We start from the raw sequence: 23,756 nt of genomic DNA on the forward strand, positions 1-23,756 counted from the left end.
AATAAATTGCGATTTATTTAAAAAATACCCACATCAGTGCTACGTTTTTTTATCCATGTTTTTTATGATATTCTCCCATCACTTTAGCAATGGAAGAACTGTCTTCCACCCTTTCCTTAGTTGGGATAGGGTAATTCAGACTCTGGCAGGGTCCCCCTTTGTGGAGTTTGTGTGCTGCTCATCCCTGGTTCGTAGTCAGGGTCAGGGCAGCAGGGTGCCCAGCTGGAAGAGAGCTGCCTGCCCTGTTCTGGAGGGGAAGGTTTATCTGCCTTGCTTTTTATTTAATAAAACCGAAAGATGATTTCTGTAGTGTAGAGTAATAAAATACAAATGTTCTGACTCAGTCTCTTCACAGAAAATGCCTGTGTGTGGAGTAGCTGCATTTTCATTACTAGTATAGTACTGAGATATTTTTTTCAATGATTTTTGGAGTATGAATAAGCATTTTTAATTTCCTTATTGTACTGTGCTTCAGTATATGCTCCTTGCTTATCAGTTGTTGCTAATATTACGTATTTTGGAGAAAAATCTTAAAATTGCAGCTTAGATTAATATTGGTAAATAATTTCATTTTCAGCTAGTAAAAATGACAGCGTTGTAGGAGTTCAATTAGGTTTTTGTAATTAGTTATTTAAGGGGGAAGGGTTTAGAATAGTAGTGTTGTGTGGGAACTTGAGATTTATTTTTTCTATTTCTGGTTCGAAGCAATAATAAAACCAGTGTAGATACAAATTATGTTAACATTATTACTGAGATACTTTTAGCAGACATCAAGCAGTAAGTGAGCTGATACACAATTGTTTCTTAGAAAATTCTCATTTATTCTGTAAAATATTTAAATCTGCTATTAAAATATTTATAGTTATCTACATCCCCATTGCTGTAGTATTCAGCATTAAATATTACTTTTTATTTTGATCAAAAAAACAGCTTCATGTCATTCAGGAGAATTACTTTTGTTATATAAACTATTATTCTCTATTGCTCTCAGAAATTGTAACATTCCCTCCATTTAGAGTGGAAATAACAATAAACAACAGCAGACAAATGCAGTTCTTAAACACTATCACAGAATTGTTTTCTTGTCAAGTGTTTTAACTCTTGAAGTGATTTGCCATCTTTTTGCATTATTTCCATCTCATTATTCTCATATTTTTAGGTTATGTGGGGCTGGTAAATCAAGCAATGACTTGCTACTTGAACAGCCTTCTGCAAACACTTTTCATGACTCCTGAATTTAGAAATGCATTGTATAAGTGAGTATATAGAATCAAAACCTTCTTACATTTGTGCTGGTTCATACTGGCAGGAGAGCCTTTGGAATTTCACCTGTCAAAATTTCCTTGTTTGGATGCTGGAAATCATAATGGAAGTCAAGCTGGATAGACTTCTAAATTATATCTGCTTAAAAGCTTCAGCTTTTCAATAAAGTATGTTACTGGTTGTGGTGTGGATGAGCTTTCTAAAGAATCCTGAAAACAAAAACTTAAATTTGATGCTAAGTGCAGTTCGTGTCTGTACAGTGAATGGCTTCCAAGTTTTCATTTGTTTTTGTTTCTACATTTGAAGAGTATCATTGCTATTCACTGCAGAAATGGAAAGCAACTGCATTTAACTTCTCCCAAGAAATAGCTGCAGTTAACCTGTGACATGGCAGACCTGAAATGTAGCTAGTGTTGATTTATGCCTTTTTGACTAATGCTTTCAAAGCAGTTTTATTTGTCAAATATCTTGTGTTGCAAATAGGTGGGAATTTGAGGAATCTGAAGAGGATCCTGAGAGGAGTATCCCCTACCAGCTGCAAAGACTGTTTGTTTTACTTCAGACCAGCAAAAAAAGGGCAATTGAAACAACAGACGTTACACGGAGTTTTGGGTGGGACAGTAGTGAAGGTAATGTGAGCTGTTAAACTGCTGGGGTTTGCTTCAGCTGCTGCCTGCTAGGGGCTCAACTGCTGTCCATGGGGGAAAATACCAGAATAATTCAGAGTAATTAATAGAATCGGCCTTTTCAATGGAATCAAAATAGCCTACATGGATACTTTGTTAAAGAAATGGCATCTATGGGCTTTAGGCTGTTAAAGTTTTGTAATTAAACTGTCATTACACATGTTATGTGTGGTGTAATATTGCCCCATAGCCTGTTGATTTTTAATTATCACATGATGATAAGGAGTGGGAAATTGGGTTTTGGAGAATCAGCACGAAGTGGGGCAGAAATCAGAAGCAGTTTTTGTACCAGTGTACATTAGCAGTTCTGTATTTTTCACATATTCTTGCTTGTGTACACATTTCTTGTTTATGCATAAACCTTGTGGGCAAGCTGGCTGCTTATTTTTCTGACTTCCACTGAGAGGCAGATGCCTGTGCAATTAAACAGTGGCCCAGTGGCCAGTAATGTAGGTACATGATTAAACTAATGAGTAGTTTTTTAGGAAGCATTCTCAGGCTGCAGTCAGTATTAGGACTAATAACATCTCCTGTTTTAACTAATAATAGTTTCAATTTCCAACAGCGTGGCAGCAGCATGATGTGCAGGAGCTTTGTAGAGTCATGTTTGATGCTTTGGAACAGAAATGGAAGCAAACGGAGCAGGTAAGCTTGGAAAAACCGGCTTCATTCAGTGGTGTAGTATTGTGGGGGTTTGTTGGGTTTTCAAATGATTGTAAAATTTATTTACTAAATTTTAAATACCAGCTCTTTGAAAATCTGTGGGAGTTTCCACATTTCTTGTTTGAGGCAATAGTTAAGCTACTGTGATGTGTGACTTTCAAGAGTGCGTTGCATCTGTTCCTCCCCCAGTTAAAAGTGGAATATTCTGCACTCTGGATACTCAGTCTTTATCTGAAGCACAGAAAGTGATTGTGTAACTCCCACAATAACTTCTTCACTGTCAGTATTTATTAGGTTTTGTTGTGGCCTCTTGAAGCTCAAGCTCTCCCTTCTTATTTCAGGAGAAAGTTAGGAATGTATTCATGGCACAGGACACATTCTGATAAATGGCCACCTTCTTGCGGGCCAGTTTTGGTAAACAGGAGTAATTGGTAAATTGTTTCAGGAAAGGACTGCAGGGTCAGTCTGTTAACAATGTCTGCAAGATCAGGCTCATTTCATAACTTCAGTCTGGGGCTTTTGTAGTCACTTAAGACATGACTGCAAGGGACACTGAAGCTTACGGAACGTGGTTTGAGAAGCTCGTTTGATATGTGCTTTGGGCAGGGGAAAATAAGAAATCAGTAGATGGATGTCCTGCTGGGGAATGGTGTTTTAAATGTGTAGCCATGCAATTAAGACTTACAAGAAAGTACCTTTTTGTCAGTTAAAACTGAAGAAATGTGGTATTGCTCTTTTTTTTTTTTTCAAATCCCTGTTGCTGAATCTGTTTGTTTCAGGCTGATCTTATAAATCAACTGTACCAAGGCAAACTGAAGGACTATGTGAGGTGCCTGGAGTGTGGCTATGAAGGCTGGAGAATCGACACGTACCTGGATATCCCTCTGGTCATCCGACCCTATGGCTGCAGCCAGGCGTTTGCTAGCGTGGTGTGTACTATTATGGTCCTAATAGTGCATCCATACACACATAGAATACATAATGCCCCAGTGGTAGAATTGGTTCCCTGGTAAGTATCATCCTAGATACTCCATCTTGGGGTGTTCGTCTTTGTGCAGTCAACCAGCTAGCAAGTTCTAGAAGATTTTTCTTTTTTTTTTTTTGGCTTTTTAGTTTATTTTTTGGTTTGGTTTTTTTTTTTTCCTTTTGCCCTTCAATGAGTCCTACTGGTGCATGTATAAGGGGAGGGGAAATGCAACTTTATTGCCTTAAGGCTGCAGTAATCAATTATTTTCTTCCTGATAAAATCTTCAGCATTTATTTGAGAGATTTTTTTATGAGATCACAAAGTTTTATTTGGGTTGTTCTTTTCATTGGCACATCTGCTAAATTTTTGTAGCATTATTGAAAGTCCTAGTGGAAGAACAGAACATTGACATAAAATTTTTACTTTAATTTCCATGTTGTTGCTGTGCTTTTTAAAGATCACTTCTTAAATACCATATCCTTTTAATAAGCAATTTGATGATGATTCAAAAATCCTGTTCTACAGCAGTGTTCGTGGTCTCTTTTGCTCCAGCTTTACTGATGCTGGTGAGCAGAACTATGGCTTAGAAAATCTGTGGAAGTTCTTTTGTTTGAGTTTTTCCACCCCCTGAAAAAAAGAGATTACAAACTATGAAATTCCACAGTATACTGTGGATGGAGTTGTGAGAAAGAATAAGAATAAAACAAATATTTCAGTAAAGGCTGTTTTAAACGAGCACTTGTGTAATTGGCTTTATTATATATTTATACATATTTTATAATATTATAAAATTGAGTTTATAATATATTGAGTATTTTTCCTTCTGTATTTAGTGTGCTGTGTTTTCAAATATTTAGTGTGCTGAATATTTTCAAAGCACTACTAGTCCACAACTCTTAACAGTAATTCTGTTAAGAATTGTTAGAATTAATTTAAACTGCAGTATAGATTCAAAGTACTTCATTCTTTGAAACTTTAAATACCAGTCTTGAGAAGTAGTAAAGGTGAGGGACATTGATCTTGGAAAAAGGATTCAAGTTAGTAACATCCTTTGAATTCTTTTTAAGATTGCATTAAAAGTTTCTGGAACTATCCAGCTAATTGAAGCTGTCTTAATACAGGCTGATATTTTATACAGATGGCTTCCCTTTTCACCTTTTAACCCTAATTTCTAGCAGTATTCCCTGAACCAAATTTTATTTGTTGTCATTTTTATTCAATAATTAGATTTTTAATGAAAACTGTTCAGTTCATGTAGTTTGATTCTGCATTTAACAATGCATTGTTCATCTCAATGAGTCAATTTCCATTTGTGTCTCAAATGGAAAATTTTTTTCTTCAGTGGACAAGTCTGTGGTGCAATGCTAAAAAAAGACTTTGTCTGTTTGTAAAAACAGAAAACTTGAATGAATAAGGATTTAAATATCAGATTACTTTTAATAGTATTTGATATTTTTCCTTTCAGTCAGCATTTACTGGGTTTACTGCATTGAGGAAAATAGTTTAAAGATTTTTGTTACGCAAACTTACATGGTTGCAACTTGTATTGATGCTTCAATTTTTGAGCTTTTTCAATTCCTACTCTGATTCCATTCAATTGATTCTCCTCCCTGCATATGTATGATCGATAGCAGATGTAATTTTTAGTTCTGTAGTCTTCAGCAGTGGGGAGATATGGAGGATACTTGCTTTTGGAGAAGGGAAAAATCGCCTGTTTCTAAATGGAATTCTCTGAAGGTAGTATCCTCCATTGATCCATAGATGATGGGATTTAGTAGGTGTAGGCAAAAGGGTCTGAGAGATGACAAACTTCACACATGCGCTAATAGGGCTTATGGAAGGGAATGTAAAACTTTTTACACCTTGCTAGTCAGCTCCTGAGGGAACTTGCAGCAGGCGACACAACCCAAGATAGGGGATCTAAGGAGGATACTACCTTCAAAGAACTCTAGTTAGAGGTAAGTGATTTTCCATTACTTTTGAATAAGAGGGAGTGGATGGAGCCTTCTGTAAGGTTAATTTGGAGAATGCCATTTAAAGAGCATTATCCCACTGTTTGACATTGTGTAAGAATGTAAAGAAAATCAGATAGTTGAAATGTTGCATTAATTGATGTGTGTATTACCTCTCAATACATGGGGACATCGAAGAACTGGGGAGGATAATGTCATGCTTTCTTTATTTCCTACTGTGAACTAATTCTGAAATTGTTCAGTGTGGTCTTAAGGTTTGCATTTGGAATTTTTGTGATCCCCAACTCCATGTAGCATAGCTTCAAACTCACTAGGGCAGCCCTGGGGCATTGAGATATTGTCAGTGTGTAACTCAAGATGGTTTCTGAAAAAGTACTTGTGTAATCTGCACTGTTCAAGGGTATGGTGACAAAAACCCACTGAATCAGGCTTTTCTTGAGGTCAGCAGAAATCTAGACATAAAAACATTTGGCTTTTTTCAGGGAGGTAAACAGGAGCAACAATTTACATTCTGAGTTTTGTAGGAACTAGTGTCTTTTGTATAGGTGCCTGAATTTAACAGCACTAGGCAAAAACTGAAGTGTTTTGCAGTAAAAGAAAATGTTCTGCAGGATGAACAACAGAGAGAAAGGTAGATGCAACTAGGAACTAGCAGTGATGCTGAAATTATGGTACTAGAATACAGTGAGTGTTGACTTGTAACACCAGAAAACTAATAATGATCCAAGTAAATACAGTTGTGCTTTGTTAAGTGTTGTTAGTTTTCAAGATCTTTTGTACCACACCTTTTCTTTAGAGAGTGTAACTCTGTACAAGTAGTCCTTCTTAGGGCAGAAATTAATTTGAACTTTATGTGAATGAACTTTGTGGTGTACCTGCCAAACTGTTGAAAGTAGAATATAGATGGGGTGATAATTCCTGTTTGTTTTTAAAGCTAGATGAATAACAAGGTCTTGTATTTTTCATTGAACATACTCTTTGAACAGAGGAAAAGTGATGAGCTCTGAAAACCTGAGGTGGCAGTTAGTTTCTAGCTCTTTCCAAGAGCAGTTTGTCTAAATGCCATTTGTTGTGGAAGTTTTTATAAAGGTCCTGCTGCTCCTATTCAGAGGTTTCACAGATTTACACATGCTTGCAGTATGGCACCTGTCAAACTAGTGATGAGACCATAATGCATTTTTATGGAGGGAAGGTTCTCTGCAGTGCCTCTCTTGAGCCAGACAATAATTAGGTTGAATTGTTACGGCATTTTAGTGTGCTAAGTGATGGAGATCTCAGAATATTAAAAACTGGGTACATTCAGAACTTGGCTGGACAAGGCTCTGAGCAATATGCTTGAAGTTGGACCTGATTTGAGCAAGAGATAAGGATCAGATGATCTCCAGAATTTTTTTTTAGCCTGTATTATTATTCTTCTGATTCTTGGAACTAGAAAGAAGTTTAGATAGCTTTTGTCATCCTGATCTCTACCTTGATCACTTATGTTTTATTTTGAAGTGTGTGTGCAGGGGATTTAGGAAATGCTCATTAACTCCAAGGGTAGATACAGTGCTGCTCTGAGGGTAACTCCTAAGGGAGCACTGGCTTCTGGTGGCACTGCAGGGCAGGGGGTGTGAGCTGTGACAGGCTTTTGGCAGCTTTGTCCCTGCTTTTGCTGAGCAAACTGTCAGAGCAGAGAGCGCTGAGCTGCACTAGAATAGGAATTGTACCGAGAAACCTCCTCGTCAGCAGAACCAGCCTGGGTGTAAAGATTGTGTAGGAGGCAAAAGAGTCAGCCTGGGGAACAGCAGTGGTCATTACCCAAGCATGGAAAAATACATGGCTATTTGTATAGCTCAAAAGTGGTGGAGGTCCCAGGCTTCAATGAGGCCTTTCAAAGCACAGCTCACTCTGTGTGGTAAGCAGTGAAACCTCAAGAGTGCTGTAATAATGCTTCATTGCCTTCCCAGGGCTCTAAAGCATCATCACTTCTTGCCTTATGTAAAAATGTATAGGGTGTTTCCTTGTTAAATTGCACATCACAGGAGTCTGCATAAGCATTACACGATCATTTATGTCCCATCCTTCATATATTCCCATTTATATTCATGTTGATACATGAGCTGCAACGTTTTTCTTACCCTTGAAATATATTTTTCTTGCCTTAATTGGCATTTGGCTCACAGGAGAGTTCTGTCACTGTGATTATGATGTCATTAGGTGATGTTTTCTGATTCATGTTTTCTGTGTTGGCCATTAACTTTTTTGCTTTCACTGAAATAGTTCTGAATACTAGTCAAAATACAGCAATGCATTTCTTCTGCTTTCTTTTTAAGCAGGTTTTAACTTCAGTCCTTTTGCTTACATTTTAGAATGAGATTCCTCACATTTCAGTACATAATCTAACATCAGCTGTCTGTGTGGCCCTGGAGTAAAAAGCAACTTGGCCTCATAGTATTTCAGAAGAAAAGACATAGAGAGCAGTTCAGTTCAGACTCTGAAAGGTTTTCACATATCTGGAGATTCTCTGCCCAAGAGCTGTGATTTTGGGGATGTTCCAAGGCCTTTCTGGCTGGCTCAAAAAATGGGGAATTGAGATGACTGCCTGCACTGTACAGTTGTTCTGTGGATTTTGGCAGGTCTTTAATTTGTGAGTAATTATCACCTGGAATAGAGTCCTGTAAAAAAGTCCTTTCTCCTATAGCAGCAACAGAGCTTTTGTAAAGTATTTGCTTTATTGTTCTTGCTGCTTGCCTCTGTCTTGGAAAGAAAGGAGAATGGAAGAATTGGGGGCTTTTGTGAAGAACTTGGCATATCCTTGATCTCTTCCCAAAGTGGGATTTGCCAAGCAACACAGTTTAGACACCAATCTTAAGTTCTTTGCCAGCCTTGCTGTGACTGCTGAGTTCACTCTGCCCCTTCTGACTTACTCAGACTTCAGGGGAACAGCCACAGCCCTTCACTAACAGATGATGATTTTAAAGATGTTATTGCAAATTGTATTTGTTTTCACCTCTGTGGTGAAACAGAGAGCTTCTGGCTTCCACTTGGAGTTCAGAAACCCAGAGCCTATTGGCTCTCAAGCCAGCTGGGTTATAGGTTTTAACTTTGGAAATCTCTGGGTAAAAGTCTTCAATGAACCCATCTCGATATTCTTAGTGAATTCTGTTTGAACAATTTTTTTCTCAAGTATTTACACCTTGATGTGCAGTGTCATTGCTGCAAATTGCATTAGGGAGAGGAATAATGATCATTTTGGTTGTATTTTAAATATTGTTTGCTGTAGTGAGGAGCAAAGTAGAAATCATTGAAGTCCTGGGTGTAAGCATTAGTGACAGAACTTTTGGGGTTTTTTGAACTACCCCAAACTAGGCAACTGTCAGAAGACAAAATTCCAGGTATTGCTTAGTTGCCTCATAAGGTTTAGCCAGGCAGCTACTTCTGTCATTATAGGAGATGGCCATATCTGATTCTCACTCCTCTGGGAGCAAAACTCAAATACTGTTCCCTCTGTCCTTTCCCCAGCTGTCACTTAAAAACAGGAATTTCAAATGTAGTTTCCTAAGACCCTTGGTAGAACAGGACTAAGGCTGTCTTCATGCAGGGCACTGAGAAACTGAGTAACATTTTTTTTTATTCTGCCACTTCCTGTTCCCCCCTCTGAATAGCAGATTTGATCTCTTGAGAAAAACTCCTTTAGAAATGCAGAAGAACCATCTCAAAATTCTGGGAGAACAAGGACACAAGGCAGGGTTTAAAAATAAGCTCATTTTCACAGCACATGACTCTACAGACATGACAAAATGTGATGTGCAAGGTAACAGGAGTAAATGTAACTGTTAAACCAAAGACAATTGGGATTCATCAAACACTGAACAAGATGCAGTTAACAGTAACTGTGGTTTTACTGTTTACCTCGGGCTGGGTAGGAAGGTTGATTTCTGGCCATGTTTACCTGAATATTGTGTCTATACCAAAGTTTGTCAATCAAATTTTGGTGATGGATTTAAATGAAGTATTTGTATGTGCTTGCAATCTCATTGTAAATTTAGTAAACACTCTTTAAAAATGGGTTAACATGTTTTTATTCTTAGGAAGAAGCACTGCATGCTTTCATTCAACCTGAGATCCTTGATGGCCCAAATCAGTACTTTTGTGAGCGATGTAAGAAGAAATGTGATGCGAGGAAGGTAAAGACTGGTCAAATGATTTGCAAAAATTACTTTCAATAAATGTCAATCCTGATAACAGGGGTGCAATCTTGTCCTTGTTTCATTTAGGGTCTGCGGTTCTTGCACTTTCCGTACCTGCTGACGTTACAGCTGAAGAGATTTGACTTTGATTACACCACAATGCACAGAATTAAACTCAATGATCGCATGACTTTCCCAGAGGAGCTGGACATGAGTGTCTTTATTGATGTGGAAGATGAGGTAAAGCATTTGCTTTCAGAGAAGAGCATTTAACTTCCTTCAAGTTTGTCATTAGGAAAATCAAAATTCCAGTCCCATTTTAACACCATTATTCATCTACATAAAATGTTCTTTAGCCATGCTAGTGCTAAACGTGAAGATTTTAAATCTGTCCATGTGGATTTATTTATATAGTTATTTATCTGAATATTGCAAACAAAACATGTTATCTGTAGTTGGGATTCCTGCTTCCATAAAGAAGCTGTTTCAGATCTACATCTTCACTTGACAGATTTAAAGACATGAGTCTCAGGGCTTCTGCATATACATACTGCAATTCCAGAGTGGAAGATTTATCTGAAACTTACGTCTGAATCGTGTTGGTCCTTAGAGGTGATGTAAAGTTTCAAAACTGAATAGTGAAGTTAGTCCAGAAATCATTAGTAATAAATTCCTTCCCTCTGAATCACCATGCAGTATATACTGTAGACATAAGATTTTAAATTATTTTTTTTTCCCATCCATCTTCTGGCTTTTTACTTTTTTGGGTTTTGACCAAAATTCACATTGTGCAGTTAGATTCACCAGGAAGTATTTTCTGTATGTTCTGCATTGAAGACCAAAGTAATTCCTCTAATTTCATTCCTGGAAACATTTGTTGGCTTGCACTGGTATAAGAGAAATACTGCCTGGGTGTGCACATGGGGAGGCTTCTCTGGCTCTCTGCAAACCCTTAAGAAGGATGCCATGTAGACAATTTGGTACTCTCAAAGTGTCACTGGGCAGGGGGCATCAATTACAGCAAAGCTTGATCTGGGAGAATAGAACTCGGATAAAACTAACAACTGTCAGAAAATCAAATCAATTATCCAGAATCAAGAGGATCAGGTAAGAGATGAATATACTGAGTGAGCTGCAATTCACAGTGTTGGTGACACCGTGCTGTTAAGCTGACAGAACACTCATCAGTCATACTGTAATACCTTGGCTCAGTCCAGTGACAGCGAGTGGAAATGGAAGAAAAAGGCTTTGATTGTGATTGAAAATATTTTCAATCAGTTCTGATTAACAGGGCCTTGCTACAACAGATTCATTGTTTGGTATCAGACTTCCAGGAGCTGAATTGGGATAGCTGGTGCATGGAATAGATTAATTTAATAACAAATATAACCTTGCCAAGTCTGAAAGCTGCTAATTACCCTTCAGTTGCACACAGAGCCCAGGAATACTGAAGAAGTGGGCTGAAGACACCAGCATTTCTGTTCTTGGTGCTGAATTGCAGAGGTCTCTAGTTTTTTTGATGAACTTAGCTGTTTCATAGAGTGGATTTTTTAATTTCACAGACACTGTTATTTCTTGTTCCATTTAACTTTGAATGTTGCATAAGTTAGTGTGTATGTCTTATTTTTAAGAAATCTCCTCAGACGGAGAGTTGCACTGATAGTGGAGCTGAAAATGAAGGCAGTTGTCACAGTGATCAGATGAGCAATGATTTTTCTAACGATGATGGAGTTGATGAAGGAATCTGCCTTGAAAGCAATAGTGCAGCAGAGAGGATCTCTAAAGCTGGCAGTGAAAAGGTATGACAGCACTGAGTGTTGGAGGGGTGGGCAGCAGGCTGGAGGGAGGGGCACAGCTGGCAAGGCTGCCCTGGATTCACCCCCAGGATATTCCCTGCCAGGTTCCCTGCTGTGCACCATCATGCTCAGCAGGAAAAGCTGGGGCCTCTCCAAAGTTGCTGTTGCTCAGAGGCTGACTGGCCATTGGTCTGCTGGGGGAGGTGCTCAGTAATGCCTGTGCATCACTGTACTGTTAATTGGTTTTTGTTTCCTTTATTTATTAAACTGTCTCCAACTACAAGTGTTCTCACTTTTGCTCTTCAGATTTTCTCCACCATCCCACTTCTTGGTATATGTTCTGAATACTGTCAGTCTTAGTTGGAAATGATGAAAAAGTTAATTCCAGTCACTTGACTGGAACAAGAGCAGAATATTTTAATGTGTCTGGAATGCAAGTGAGACGTCCAAGTGCTGACAGTAGCTTTGGCCAGTTTTTTCATACTACTTGTTTTCAAGGCAAACAAGCTGTCAAGCCAAGGCTTTTGGTTTGGGTATCTTAATAATGGATGTGGGATATGCTGAGAACATACAGTCTTTCTTCTGCATTGTCTAAAAATATCCTTGTAACACTTGTGAGTCAGAATGGTTCAGTTTTAGTTTTTAATTTATATGCAGCACTGAAGGCACGTGCTTAGGGCCCTGCATTTCCATCCATTTATCTATGAAAAAAAAGGTATGACAGCAAGTGTGGAGAAGGATGATGGCAAATAGACCTAAGCTTTGTAGCTACAAACTCCTGGGTAAAGTCCAGCAGAGCTCTGGTTTTGTACAGTGCCTGTTGCATTCATTAATTTCTATTAAACAAATCCACTCTTTGCATCCAACTATTTACATACCTGGGTTTGTGTCCTTGTTTTGCAACTTTTTAAAATTACCATTTGCTTAACTTTTCTTCAGTGGATCCATATCACACCTTTTTCTTCTCTCCACAGAGTTCTTTACTGTATGAGCTCTTTTCTGTCATGGTTCATTCTGGAAGTGCTGCTGGTGGCCATTATTATGCCTGTATAAAATCTTTTAGTGATGATCAGTGGTACAGCTTTAATGATCAGCATGTTAGCAAGGTAAAAATAGGATTTTTGGTTATGTTTTCACTCATAAATGGACCAATAGGTTTCTGTTTGTAGTTTTCCATTTAGCTGCCCATAAAACCAGCTTCATTATATGCATTTCAAGTATTGCCTTGATTTCATCCTCTCGTCATGGTGTCCTGCCATGTACATGTTTCACTCATTAGCTTAACTGTTTTCTTGGGGTTTGGAGGTTCTTTTTATTTATCTATGTATTTTTGTGTGGTGGGGACAGGACTTGGCAGTGATGGTGGGTTGGTTCCTAACGAAGCCTTTATACATGTACAAACCAGGCTGGATTTAGAATTTTGCCTTCTGTACATGGAAGGGCATTTCTTGCTTCGAGAAGTGTTTGCAGGTCTGTTGCAGCCCAGACTGTGCTGCTAAACCTGTGCTGCTGACAGAGGTGTTGCAGCTGTCATCCATAGCTGCTATTGCAATCAGGAACCTGTATCTTTTCCTCTAAGAAGCACCTGCTCTAAAAACTAAATAATGTTTGCATTATTTGTAAAATGGAGAAGCAAATCACTTGGAAATTGTTTTTGGAAGTCAGCAAATAAATATTTTTTAAGTTGGAATTGTTAAAATAGCTTGTTGTATGATGCCATGTTTCCTAGTGAGAATAAATACATCTCAGTTTGCAAGATTCTCAAATAATCATTACATTGATTTTCTGTTAGATAACTCAGGAAGATATTAAGAAAACATATGGAGGATCTTCTGGAAGCAGAGGCTATTATTCCAGTGCTTTTGCTAGGTTAGTAGTACTGTAATGTTACTTTTCTTTCTGGTGGTGTTTTAGGGTACTCAAACTGGCCAAGGTGCATGTGCCTAACATGTTACCTTAAAATTAATAGCAGATGCTTCAGATAGTTGTAAGAACTACCATGCCTGCTGTTTCAGATCATTAAATTAATGTATAATGATATTAAAATAATGATATTTATTTTTGAAAATCCATCTTGGTTAGTGCATTACTGAGCTATGAGATAGCTTCTTACTGAAAGATAAACCAGAGCAGCTTCTGAAGCCAGTATTGTCCCCTGAGTGATAAATTCAGCTGTCTCTTCTCTTCCCCCAGCTCCACAAATGCTTACATGCTGATATACAGACTGAAAGACCCAACAAGAAATGCAAGTAAGTTCAACTGCTGTATTTGCAAAAGTTGTTGTTTTTTTTTTTAAACTGAAGTGGTGCCTGTTGTGGTTTTGTTTTTTGTTATGGAACAGTGTCATAAAGTACACTAAGCTGCATGAAGTGCAATATTTATTTTATCACAATATGAATGACATCCTGAGACTTTCATTATCAACTAATTCACTTCCTAGAAGAGTATTTGCATTTATAAAAACAGGATCAAGTGCAGTCATCAGCTTTAGTGTATTTCTTTACTACAGTAAAGCTTTGCATACTGGTATTGGAACCTCTTGCTACTCTCACTTTCTTGTGTTGCTGATAACATAAGTAAGGGGGATAAGAGGCTGACTTCAGTGTAATTTAAATAATGAAAAAGAGAACAGGGCATAGTGTAGTGGGAAGTTTGTGTGGAAAAAAGAAAGGTGTGAAAAGGCAAGAAAGATAACTCAAATATACCTGTAATGCCTAAAGGGTTGCCCGCTGTGGAAAAACTGTATTTTTTTAAACTATTGCTTTGTTTTTACTGGCAGAGTTTCTTGAGGCACATGAATATCCAGAGCACATTAAACAATTGGTACAGAAAGAGAGAGAATTAGAAGAACAAGAAAAGAGGCAACGTGAAATTGAACGCAACACGTGCAAGGTTAGAATTTCTGCTGGACTGAGTAACAATGCATTGCTAGTGGGAAATGTTTCTACAGTAAACAGTGGCTTTTTACTGCAATACAAGGACTCCTTTGTGATAAGTGTTTGCACTAACAATTCTTTTAAATGAATTGCACACCTGTTGGAAACCTGTACATACTGCAGGCGTCTGTTAGAGGTATTCACCAGACATTTTTGTTGAATTCATGTCTTGCATGTGGATTTGAATTGGTATTAAAACCAAAACAAAGCCAGTTAATCTGGCATCACTTATGTTCAGCAAAATGACTTCCAAAGAGTATGTAATGCTGCATGTTAAGTGTTTTGTACTGTTAAATCTTTTCATATTGTGACCTTGACTTTGTGCAATGCTGTTTCTTAAACTAATTCTAAAGTTACTTGGCAGAAAGAGCAGAATTTTTTCCAACCCTAGATTCAATAGTAGCAAACAAAATAGGACCTCAGTGCCTTTATAAGCATGGCAGTCAGCTGCTCTATCTATGAATCAAGTGATTATTCTATGAGGAAGTCTTCTCATTGCAAAATGTGTAACTCTCTATGTGAAAGAGGAATTTCACATTCATTGTTCGTATGTGCTTTTGCTTTGGGGCACTTGCTCACTGTCTATGGCTACAAGATGTTCTGGTTATAGAAGCTGAACCCTAGCTGGGAGAAAGATTCAGATGCACACCTTGTGTGCCTTTGACATTTTCAGTCTGCAGTCATGTAACCAGCTGAAAGGAAACCATCCCACAGCTGAAGCAGGGCTGAAGGTGTATTTCATACTGGATTGCTTGAATATGGGATTTTCAGCTTAAATGGAAAGACATTTGAAAATGCCTCCATGATCATTTTTCTTCCTTTTGTGTTTCACAGATAAAATTATTCTGCATGCATCCTACAAAGCAAATAACGATGGAGAACAAACTGGAAGTTCATAAGGACAGAACACTGAGGGAAGCTGTGGAAATAGCTTACAAGGTATGCCATGCATAACAGGATAGTTAAATTGTCTGATGTAGTGTTTTCTGTTGGGTGTCTTCAGATTTTGAATTTGTAACACAGTGGGAGTGTTTGAGAGGGCTTGGCTGTGGGGTTGTTTTGGGGGCTGGTTCTTGGGAAGTCTTGGATGATGGGTTTTTTTAGTTATATTTTTTTGCTTGTTTGTTTGTTTATTTAAGGTGTTCTAGTTTGCCATTATTGGCAAAGTTTTCTGCCAGTAGCCATCAGCTGATTGCTGGTAGGAGTGATGCAGCCTGCCCTTGTAAAAGGCAGCATAATCTGGCATACCCTTATTTTTAAATCAGATGGTGAGAGCTGCTGTTAGACTCACCATGGCCTCAGCAAATGGAAAGAATTCTGAATACTTACTTGTGTTGCAGTAAACACCTTGTATTAGATATGTAATAAGAGAGTTGTTGAGAATCTTCCTGGGGAGCTAATTCAGTGACAGAAGTGAACACCGAGGCATCTGTTGATCTCTGCCTTCCACAGACAGGTGGGAGCTGAAGACATCAGTTCTTGCTCACCTGTTTGTACTCTTTGGTTCTTGCCATACATGTTTTTGGCTGGGGGAGAGCACCAGCAAGGCACTCACAGATTTGGGATATGCTAACATCCCCTTGACATGCTCAGAGAGTAATTAATGGATGTGACACTCTCGGGCCTCTAAGATGCTATCAGGTATAAGTCATAGGCAGTGCATTCCTCTGAGAGTACTTCTGGGACCTGTCTTCGTGTGCCTGTGTACATACTTTACAAAATTCTTTCTTTTCTGCATTTTCATGCAGGCTTCTATTTGAATTTGGAAAGATGTATATACATTGCATGTGTATAAAATACCTATGACGTGTTTTCTAAAAGCAAATTGACTGTTGTGAATTGGAGGGATTCCTGGATGTACAGAGAGTGAGGTATTTCTAGCTTGTGAGTTCAGAGCTGCCAGCTAGGCAGTTGGTAATGTGTGGGAGCTGTGTGTGTTGCAGTTAATGGATTTGGAGGAGGCTGTTCCCCTGGACTGCTGCCGCCTCGTCAAATACGATGAGTTCCACGACTACCTGGAGCGCTCGTACGAGGGAGAGGAGGATACCCCCATGGGCTTGTTACTGGGAGGGGTCAAGTCAACCTACATGTTTGACTTACTGCTGGAAACAAGAAGGCCTGACCAAGTTTTCCAGTGCTATAAACCTGGTGGTAAGACATGTCATTACTAAATGCTTTTAGTTTATCCTTGTCTGCATTGTGTGATGGCACAAGCACTGTAAAACAGCTTCAGTATGAGGTGTTGAAAGAAAACCTAGATTTTACAGTCAATATTCAGAACTACATAATGTGCTGTGCTGCTGACTTGCTTCTAGTTGAAGCAGGTTTAAGGTATATTAAAATTAGTCAAACTGGAAGGTTTTTTTTTGGCATTAAATTTGATCTGAAGATGTTATTCTGAAATTGGACTGCTATTCATGTTCTTACTGTTTGTATTTAATACAACTCCTTTATTATTACATCAGACAATCATATGTACTTTTTCTTTGCCTGTTGAATTTTCTCTGTGTATACATGTGACTTGGTTTTCTTTTTCTCCTCCCTGCAGAGGTCATGGTAAAGGTTCACGTAGTCGACCTGAAGGCTGAATCTGTTGCTCCTCCAATAAGTGTACGAGCTTATTTGAATCAGACAGTTTCAGAGTTTAAACAGCTAATTTCAAAGGTAATTTACAGCCCTTTAGGTCTTGTATTAAAGAGTTTTCATTCGTTGTGACTGAAATGTGTCATAATTTACATACCTAAAGTGAGAGCCTGCACCTTTTGCGGATGATGCAGTGAGTCCTGTCCAGCAGGGGTCAGTTAGATGCTACAGTTGGGTTTGTCCACCTGCTCCCTCCTGCTGAAAGCAGCTTCCACCCAGAATCAGTATCTGTAACCACCTCACTGAGCAGAGTCCAGCTGGTGCCAGAGCTAGTGAACTGTTACCATACTACTGACCTGAAGTGTAACTTCCCCCCAGCTTGAAACCTAACATCCAAAGCTGTCCACCTTTGTACAGTCTCTCCTTTTCATCCCAGCAGCCACTTGTTACTAAGATGCAAATCGATTTTTACGTGGCTTTAAACCAAGGGACATGACTGCTTCCGTTACATTGGAAGACAGAGATGGCATTTGCTCATTTCTGTGTAAAAGAATTCAGTGGTCGGTGTAACTTCATAATATTTGTTATAAGATTCCAGCAACTTGAGTTCAATCTAACTAAGAATTAAGTGAACACTGTGCAAAATCTGTTGTTAGAGAATATTTTTAATTTTCAGTTGATTCATACATTAAAGGTAAGGCCATTGTCATAAATGACTTTCCAGTTCTCTGCAAAGCCAGGCCATTTTATCATCTGACCTTTTGGAAAAACTGACACTTGCTACATATTAAAGGGTGGAGGGAAGACACTGGGACTGGACACGTTTGGGAGGTTTGCCCCATGTTCTCTTGCAATTTCGAAGCTGATAAACAAGCCTACTCCTTTCCCTGTGAATGATGCCAGAAATGAAGCTCTTCTCTCAGTTTTGAGGGTATGTGTGATGCACATGTTACTCCTGTCCATGTCCTGCTTTAGGCCACGCACCTGCCCGCTGACACCATGCGGGTGGTGTTGGAGCGCTGCTACAATGACCTGCGCCTGCTGAACGTGGCCAGCAAGACTCTGAAAGCTGAAGGCTTCTTTAGAAGCAACAAGGTACATGCTCTGCTTTTTGAGTTGGTCACTCCTCGTGTTTGTGGTCACTGTTGTGCTGTAAAAGGCGTGGAAGTATGCCCAGAATTGCTAATGGATAGCTGTCCCGTATTCTGCTCTGTAGTGTGGGGTTTCTGTGCCCGGTGCAGTGCTGCTGATCAATGTTCCAGGCTGGCTATGAAACCAAGGGTACATAGGAGAGAGTGGATTGAGAATCAGACACCTGGCTGTTGTCTGCTTCAGGTGATGCTGAGCTTAACAGCATTATGATGAAGACTGTTAAAAGTCAAGCATTCTTAGGGAACAAAGATTGATGTATTGCTGTGAAGCCTGCTGGATGTGTTTGCTAAACCACCTGAACAACTCTACCTGCTCTCACTATTAAAGTAATTAAAAAACAAATAACAAAAATAAAAGCAAGTTTTTGGTGGGTTTCTATCTTAAATTCAGTAGTTTTCACTATGAAGATTCCCCCTGGACAATTTACATTATTTTTTTCAAAAAGTTCTTCTAGTAAGTATTTCCAATAATAATTGTGTAATGCATTCAGAAAAAGAGAAACTTAGTACTGAAATAACTTAAACATTTTAAATGCATACATTGCCCTTTTTTACTGCAGTAGAAATAGCACATCTTTTAGCACATTTTGCACATCCTCAGTCTCTGAAGTTGAAGCTCCATGTTAAATCTTCTTGATGAGGAAAGATGAAGGAAGGCTTTGATGGCTCACAGCTGAACAAAACAATGGCACTGAGTTGTTACTCAGTTGCTATGGGGCCTTTCTCAACCAGTGTCTCAGGGAGCCCTTTGACAAAGGGAAGGGAGATGTTTAATTTGACACATGTATACATTTTAAACTTTCTTGTGACACTGTGCTGGAAGATAAACACAGTCTGCTGCAGAGGTGGGGCTCACTGCTCCCATAGCAGTGCTGTGAACAGGTGAAAGGTGCACACATGTATGAATCCACTTCTGAATGTGTTTACTGCAGCTGGGCAGTCTGCTTGCAGTCCACTCCAGTCTTAACATGGTTATGAAAACAAGGAAAAGTGAAATCATTGTTACACTCCTCAGTCTGTCTTTCTCTAAGCATGTACTTTAACAATTTGATGAAAGGTGCTGTTTGTTGATGGCAGTGTTTGTCATGTGTGCTCAATCCTAGTTTGCTGTAGTTGCATTTCTTTAGAAAGCAGTCCGTGGTACAAGCCTTGTGTTGTGTTCAGGTGTTCATCGAGAGCTCGGAGTCCCTGGACCGTCACGTGCCGTACACCGACTCGCAGCTCTGGAAGCTCCTGGACCGCCACGCAAACACCATCAGACTGTACGTTGCGCTGCCAGAGCAGGCTCCTGCCTCTCAGCTCAGGCGGGCGCTCCACCAGAAATCCGCTGCGGCGGCAGCCAACTCGGATGAGCCTTGTGAAAGAGTAAAAGGACCCGTAGGTAATATGAAATCTGTAGAGGCAATTTTGGAAGAAAGCACTGAAAAACTTAAAAGCTTGTCCCTGCAGCAACAACAGCAGCAGGAGGGAGATAACGGAGACAGCAGCAAAAGCACAGAAGCCAGTGATTTTGAAAACATTGAATCACCTTTAAATGAAATAGACTCTTCAGCATCAGCAGAAAACAGAGAACTCGACAACCAAATTCAGATTTCTGATGCAGAGAATCTGCAGTCGGAGGAGCGCTCGGACTCGGACGTCAATAACGACAGGAGCACGAGTTCGGTGGACAGTGACATCCTCAGCTCCAGCCACAGCAGTGACACTCTGTGCAACGTGGACAATGCCCCCCTCCCCCTGGCCAACGGCCTGGATTCCCACAGCATCACGAGTAGCAGGCGATCCAAAGCCAACCAGGGCAAGAAGGAAACCTGGGACACGGCAGAGGAGGATTCTGGAACAGACAGTGAATATGACGAGAGTGGCAAGAGCAGAGGAGAGGCACAGTATATGTACTTTAAATCAGAGCCCTACACTGCAGAGGAGGGTTCAGGAGAAGGGCAGAAATGTATGTATTCTTTTTTAAGTGCCTTAAAATAATTCTGTGGGTTTTACTACTTAATTCATATGCTGTGTTAAAAATGGCAGTATTGAAAAACTCAGTTATAATGTCAAATTAAAGCTAATGAAAGTGCAGACAGGATGTGGTGTTCAGCAAAAATCTACCCTAATTTTGATCTTTTAATAAGTGATTGCATATGTGAAAAGTGTCTTGCTCTTTTGTTTCTAAGAAAACATCTACTTAGGTGTATTGACAGTGTTCTCTGGAGAGCAAGCTGGGTTGTCTGCCAGTGAAAGGATCATAGCTGCATCTGCTGCTGCTGATTCACCTGTTTCAGAGTGCACTTAGTTAATGTGGATAAAGCAGCCTATTTCTGTTACCATTTCCACTAACAAACCTGACAAACCCTAGTCATTTGACTATAAAGAAAATTCAAATATACTCTATTGACAATTTCATTCACTAAGTGAAATACAGTGAGGCACATGGCTGACATGAAAGTTAAGTTCATAAGATAAGTTCAGTATAAGAGCCTAAGTGGCATATAATTGTCATAAAAATAAATAGTTTCAACAGTGCTATGCACCTGCGTGTGCTTTATAACTAACAGAATAATAATTAAAGAATAGCAGGATGTAAGATAAATATTTTCATAGGCAAAGGCTTTCACATCAATGCAGAATGATTGTAATAGATAAAGAAGAATTTCTCACAGAGAAACTGATTTGCATTTACTAAAGCTTTGATAAAATGACTCCTTTAGCTTAGAATGGTTTTTCTTTGGGGCTAATTCTGAAGTGCTTTCATTTTTCCCTGGTTTGTTTTGGTAAGTCTGGTTGGATTCAGGAATTATTTGTTTGCAGTAATTTTGATGCTATCATAGTACACTGTATAAAATGATTATCCTGAGGGTGAAAGCTTTTATTTGTTTTTAGTATCATTCAAATAATTTATTTGTTCACTGCAATATTCTGAGTAGTTTATTCTAGAGTGTCATGATGTTATATAATCACAACATGGTTTGTAGTGTAGTACAAATTACATGTGTTAAGAAACACAATTTCTAAAGATAAACTCTTCCTTTAACTTTCCAGAATTTCGTGTTACTACAGTTTTTCCTTAGTTACATTACTCCCTGAAAAAGTCCCTAAATCTGGATTTGAGCTTGTCTTGTGATACCCTGTGGCCTTCCAGAGCACAGAATTAACCTTTTTAATGCTGAAAGCCAGGAAGGAAAGCAGAAGGGCTTGGGTGGCCTGTGCCTGTCCCAACACCAAAGCACTTCCCTCTCCCTTGAGGCAGGGAAAGCGGTAGGAGGATTATCTGCAGTTGCTCCATGGAATTCTGTTCTCTGAACAGACAAGGTTTGCTGCTCTATGGCACTGAGTGCAAACCAGGGCAGCTTGGACTTGCTGTGTCCCCCAGAAACAGCTGCCCATAAACCCCTCAAATCCAGCCAAGCTTCCAAAGGTCCAGATAGCATCATCAGCTAAAATGTAAATGTAGCCATTAGCCATAATGCAGGCTTTTCAGGACTGTTTTCCTGCAAGTGCTAGCTTGGAATTGATGGAAGGTGTACGTGAGAGGGGTTTTTTGGTGGCAAGGTGTTTCATACCATTCTTGTCTTTATTTCTGCTTAGGGCTGATGGTGCATGTTGACAAAAGAATTACACTGTCTGCCTTCAAACAGCACTTGGAGCCTTTTGTTGGAGTTCCATCTTCCCTCTTCAAAGTCTTTCGAGTCTATGCCAGCAACCAAGAGTTTGAGAGTGTTCGGCTGAATGAGACCCTTTCATCATTTTCTGATGACAATAAGGTTGTGTAGAAGTTATTTTGAATCATTGAAAGAATATTGGTACAGTACAGATAAAGTTAATTTACAACAGTTGAAATAATAATTTTTTGTCTTGGTAACTTTTTACAAAATACAATTTTGACTTGATACCAGTTCTAACAGATATTCTTTTTGCATTCTAGATAACTATTAGACTTGGAAGAGCTCTTAAGAAGGGTGAATACAGAGTTAAAGTCTATCAGCTCTTGGTAAATGAGCCTGAGGTAAGGCATTGAATGTTTCAAGACTGATTCACTAAAATATTAACATTGCCTTGGCCAAGGTTTTGCTTTGAAATCTGTTGGAAAAAATGAAATTCCTTCTTTTCTTCACATTTCCCTGCATGTTTTTCTGGATTTAGAAAGGGAGTTTGAGACGATTTCTGTTCCAAGTAAGCAATTGGAATGTGATTTACACTATCTCTCAAGTGTCTTTATTTCTGTAGTGTAAATGGAGGAGAAGTGAATTGTTTCTTTGTTTTCCCTGAATGCATGACAGTCACGTAGCATTCTGTCCAAAGAAGAAACTGTGGTTGTCAGTGATGCTGAGCTGATCTAATTCATCCCATGCCTTGTGCTGCAGTCAGTGCTTGTCAGGGGGGTTATCTGGGTAAGGCAAGCCTGAAACAAAAGTAAAGCAGCTCATAAGCTTGTTACATCTTCTGGGACATGAAAAATACAGAAGTGGTTCTATAGACTGGACACATTGCAGTCTTTAGAAGTTGACTTTGTATGCACTTTAATTTTATTTCTTGGACAAAACTACAGAATATGTATTAATAATGGATAAGAGACTAAGCTGAACTGCTAAGCAGGGAATAAGATAAATTTAAAAGCAACTTCCGTGGAGTCGTGGAGTTGCATCTGATCCGTGAAAACCAAGAAAATGGCATTTTTATGATGATGTGGCTTATTTAATTAAAAAGCTCCTTTGCTGTTGTGTGGAATGTGAATGTAATGGTAGCAGTTAGCAGCACAGCACAGGCAGTGTTTGTATTTCTGCACAGGCAGGCAGAGGGTTGGAGTGCCCTGCCATGGGGCTGCTGCAACACTAAATTAATTACACCCATTTTAATGAATTCATTGCCTTCCAGAATTGTTAATGAGAAACCTTCTACTGATCCTTGGATGGGGCTGGTCACAAAGCATAAACAGAGGTACAGTTTGGTGTTCAAAAGAATTCTGTCTTCAATCTCTTTCTGTTTATGTTCACAGCCATGCAAGTTTCTCCTAGATGCAGTTTTTGCTAAAGGAATGACTGTCCGACAGTCCAAAGAGGAGCTGCTTCCTCAGCTTCGAGAGCAATGTGGCCTAGATTTGACAATTGACAGGTAAACCTGATTAAATACATTTTAAAATGGATTTGGGGATTTCTTTCCTCTTGTGGAGAAAGAAAGTAATGAAAGAAGCAGAAATAAGTTGCTGTGGTCTTTGAATCTGTTTGTGAATATAAACACTAACTCAGCAATTCTTGGTTTTCATCTCACACAGAATGAATTCTATAGGGGATAATATTTACATAGAATTGCCTGTGTGCAGCATGTCTGCAGCTTTAGATCTCTCTAGTGATGATTTCCTTCAGAAAGGGGAACATGAAGTAAATCAGTTCTGTAAACAGCCCCCTGCTCTCTGCATGCAAGCCCAGCAGAGATGACTGCAGCAAACTGCTTGTGCAGCATCATCGTGCGTGTACAGCACTGATCTGGGCTGTCTGCCCTTTACCATAATTGGATAATCCCTAATTAGGAAACAGTTTTCTTCCTGTAAATCCCTACATACTTCCTGCACTGA

The 23,756-nt window shown here is 39.1% G+C and overlaps 1 protein-coding gene across 3 annotated transcripts in view; it reads left to right on the top strand.

Annotated features, from left to right (window-relative positions):
- USP47 (ubiquitin specific peptidase 47) overlaps positions 1–23,756 on the top strand; it is a 50,743-nt gene that overhangs the window by 20,969 nt on the left and 6,018 nt on the right. For all 3 annotated transcript variants that reach the window (XM_086895315.1, XM_086895314.1, XM_086895317.1), the window contains 19 exons: positions 1,160–1,256; positions 1,747–1,892; positions 2,515–2,594; positions 3,392–3,541; positions 9,626–9,721; positions 9,812–9,964; positions 11,356–11,523; positions 12,495–12,626; positions 13,313–13,389; positions 13,714–13,769; positions 14,300–14,412; positions 15,291–15,395; positions 16,400–16,607; positions 17,005–17,120; positions 18,015–18,134; positions 19,355–20,138; positions 21,773–21,948; positions 22,110–22,190; positions 23,181–23,296. In XM_086895315.1, coding sequence (XP_086751441.1) covers positions 1,160–1,256; positions 1,747–1,892; positions 2,515–2,594; positions 3,392–3,541; positions 9,626–9,721; positions 9,812–9,964; positions 11,356–11,523; positions 12,495–12,626; positions 13,313–13,389; positions 13,714–13,769; positions 14,300–14,412; positions 15,291–15,395; positions 16,400–16,607; positions 17,005–17,120; positions 18,015–18,134; positions 19,355–20,138; positions 21,773–21,948; positions 22,110–22,190; positions 23,181–23,296 — 2,974 coding nt within the window. The remainder of the gene's footprint in view (positions 1–1,159; positions 1,257–1,746; positions 1,893–2,514; positions 2,595–3,391; positions 3,542–9,625; positions 9,722–9,811; positions 9,965–11,355; positions 11,524–12,494; positions 12,627–13,312; positions 13,390–13,713; positions 13,770–14,299; positions 14,413–15,290; positions 15,396–16,399; positions 16,608–17,004; positions 17,121–18,014; positions 18,135–19,354; positions 20,139–21,772; positions 21,949–22,109; positions 22,191–23,180; positions 23,297–23,756) is intronic.

This window comes from Cyanistes caeruleus, chromosome 6 (genome assembly GCF_971803275.1).
Source record: "Cyanistes caeruleus chromosome 6, bCyaCae1.hap1.1, whole genome shotgun sequence".
Lineage (NCBI taxonomy): Eukaryota > Metazoa > Chordata > Aves > Passeriformes > Paridae > Cyanistes > Cyanistes caeruleus.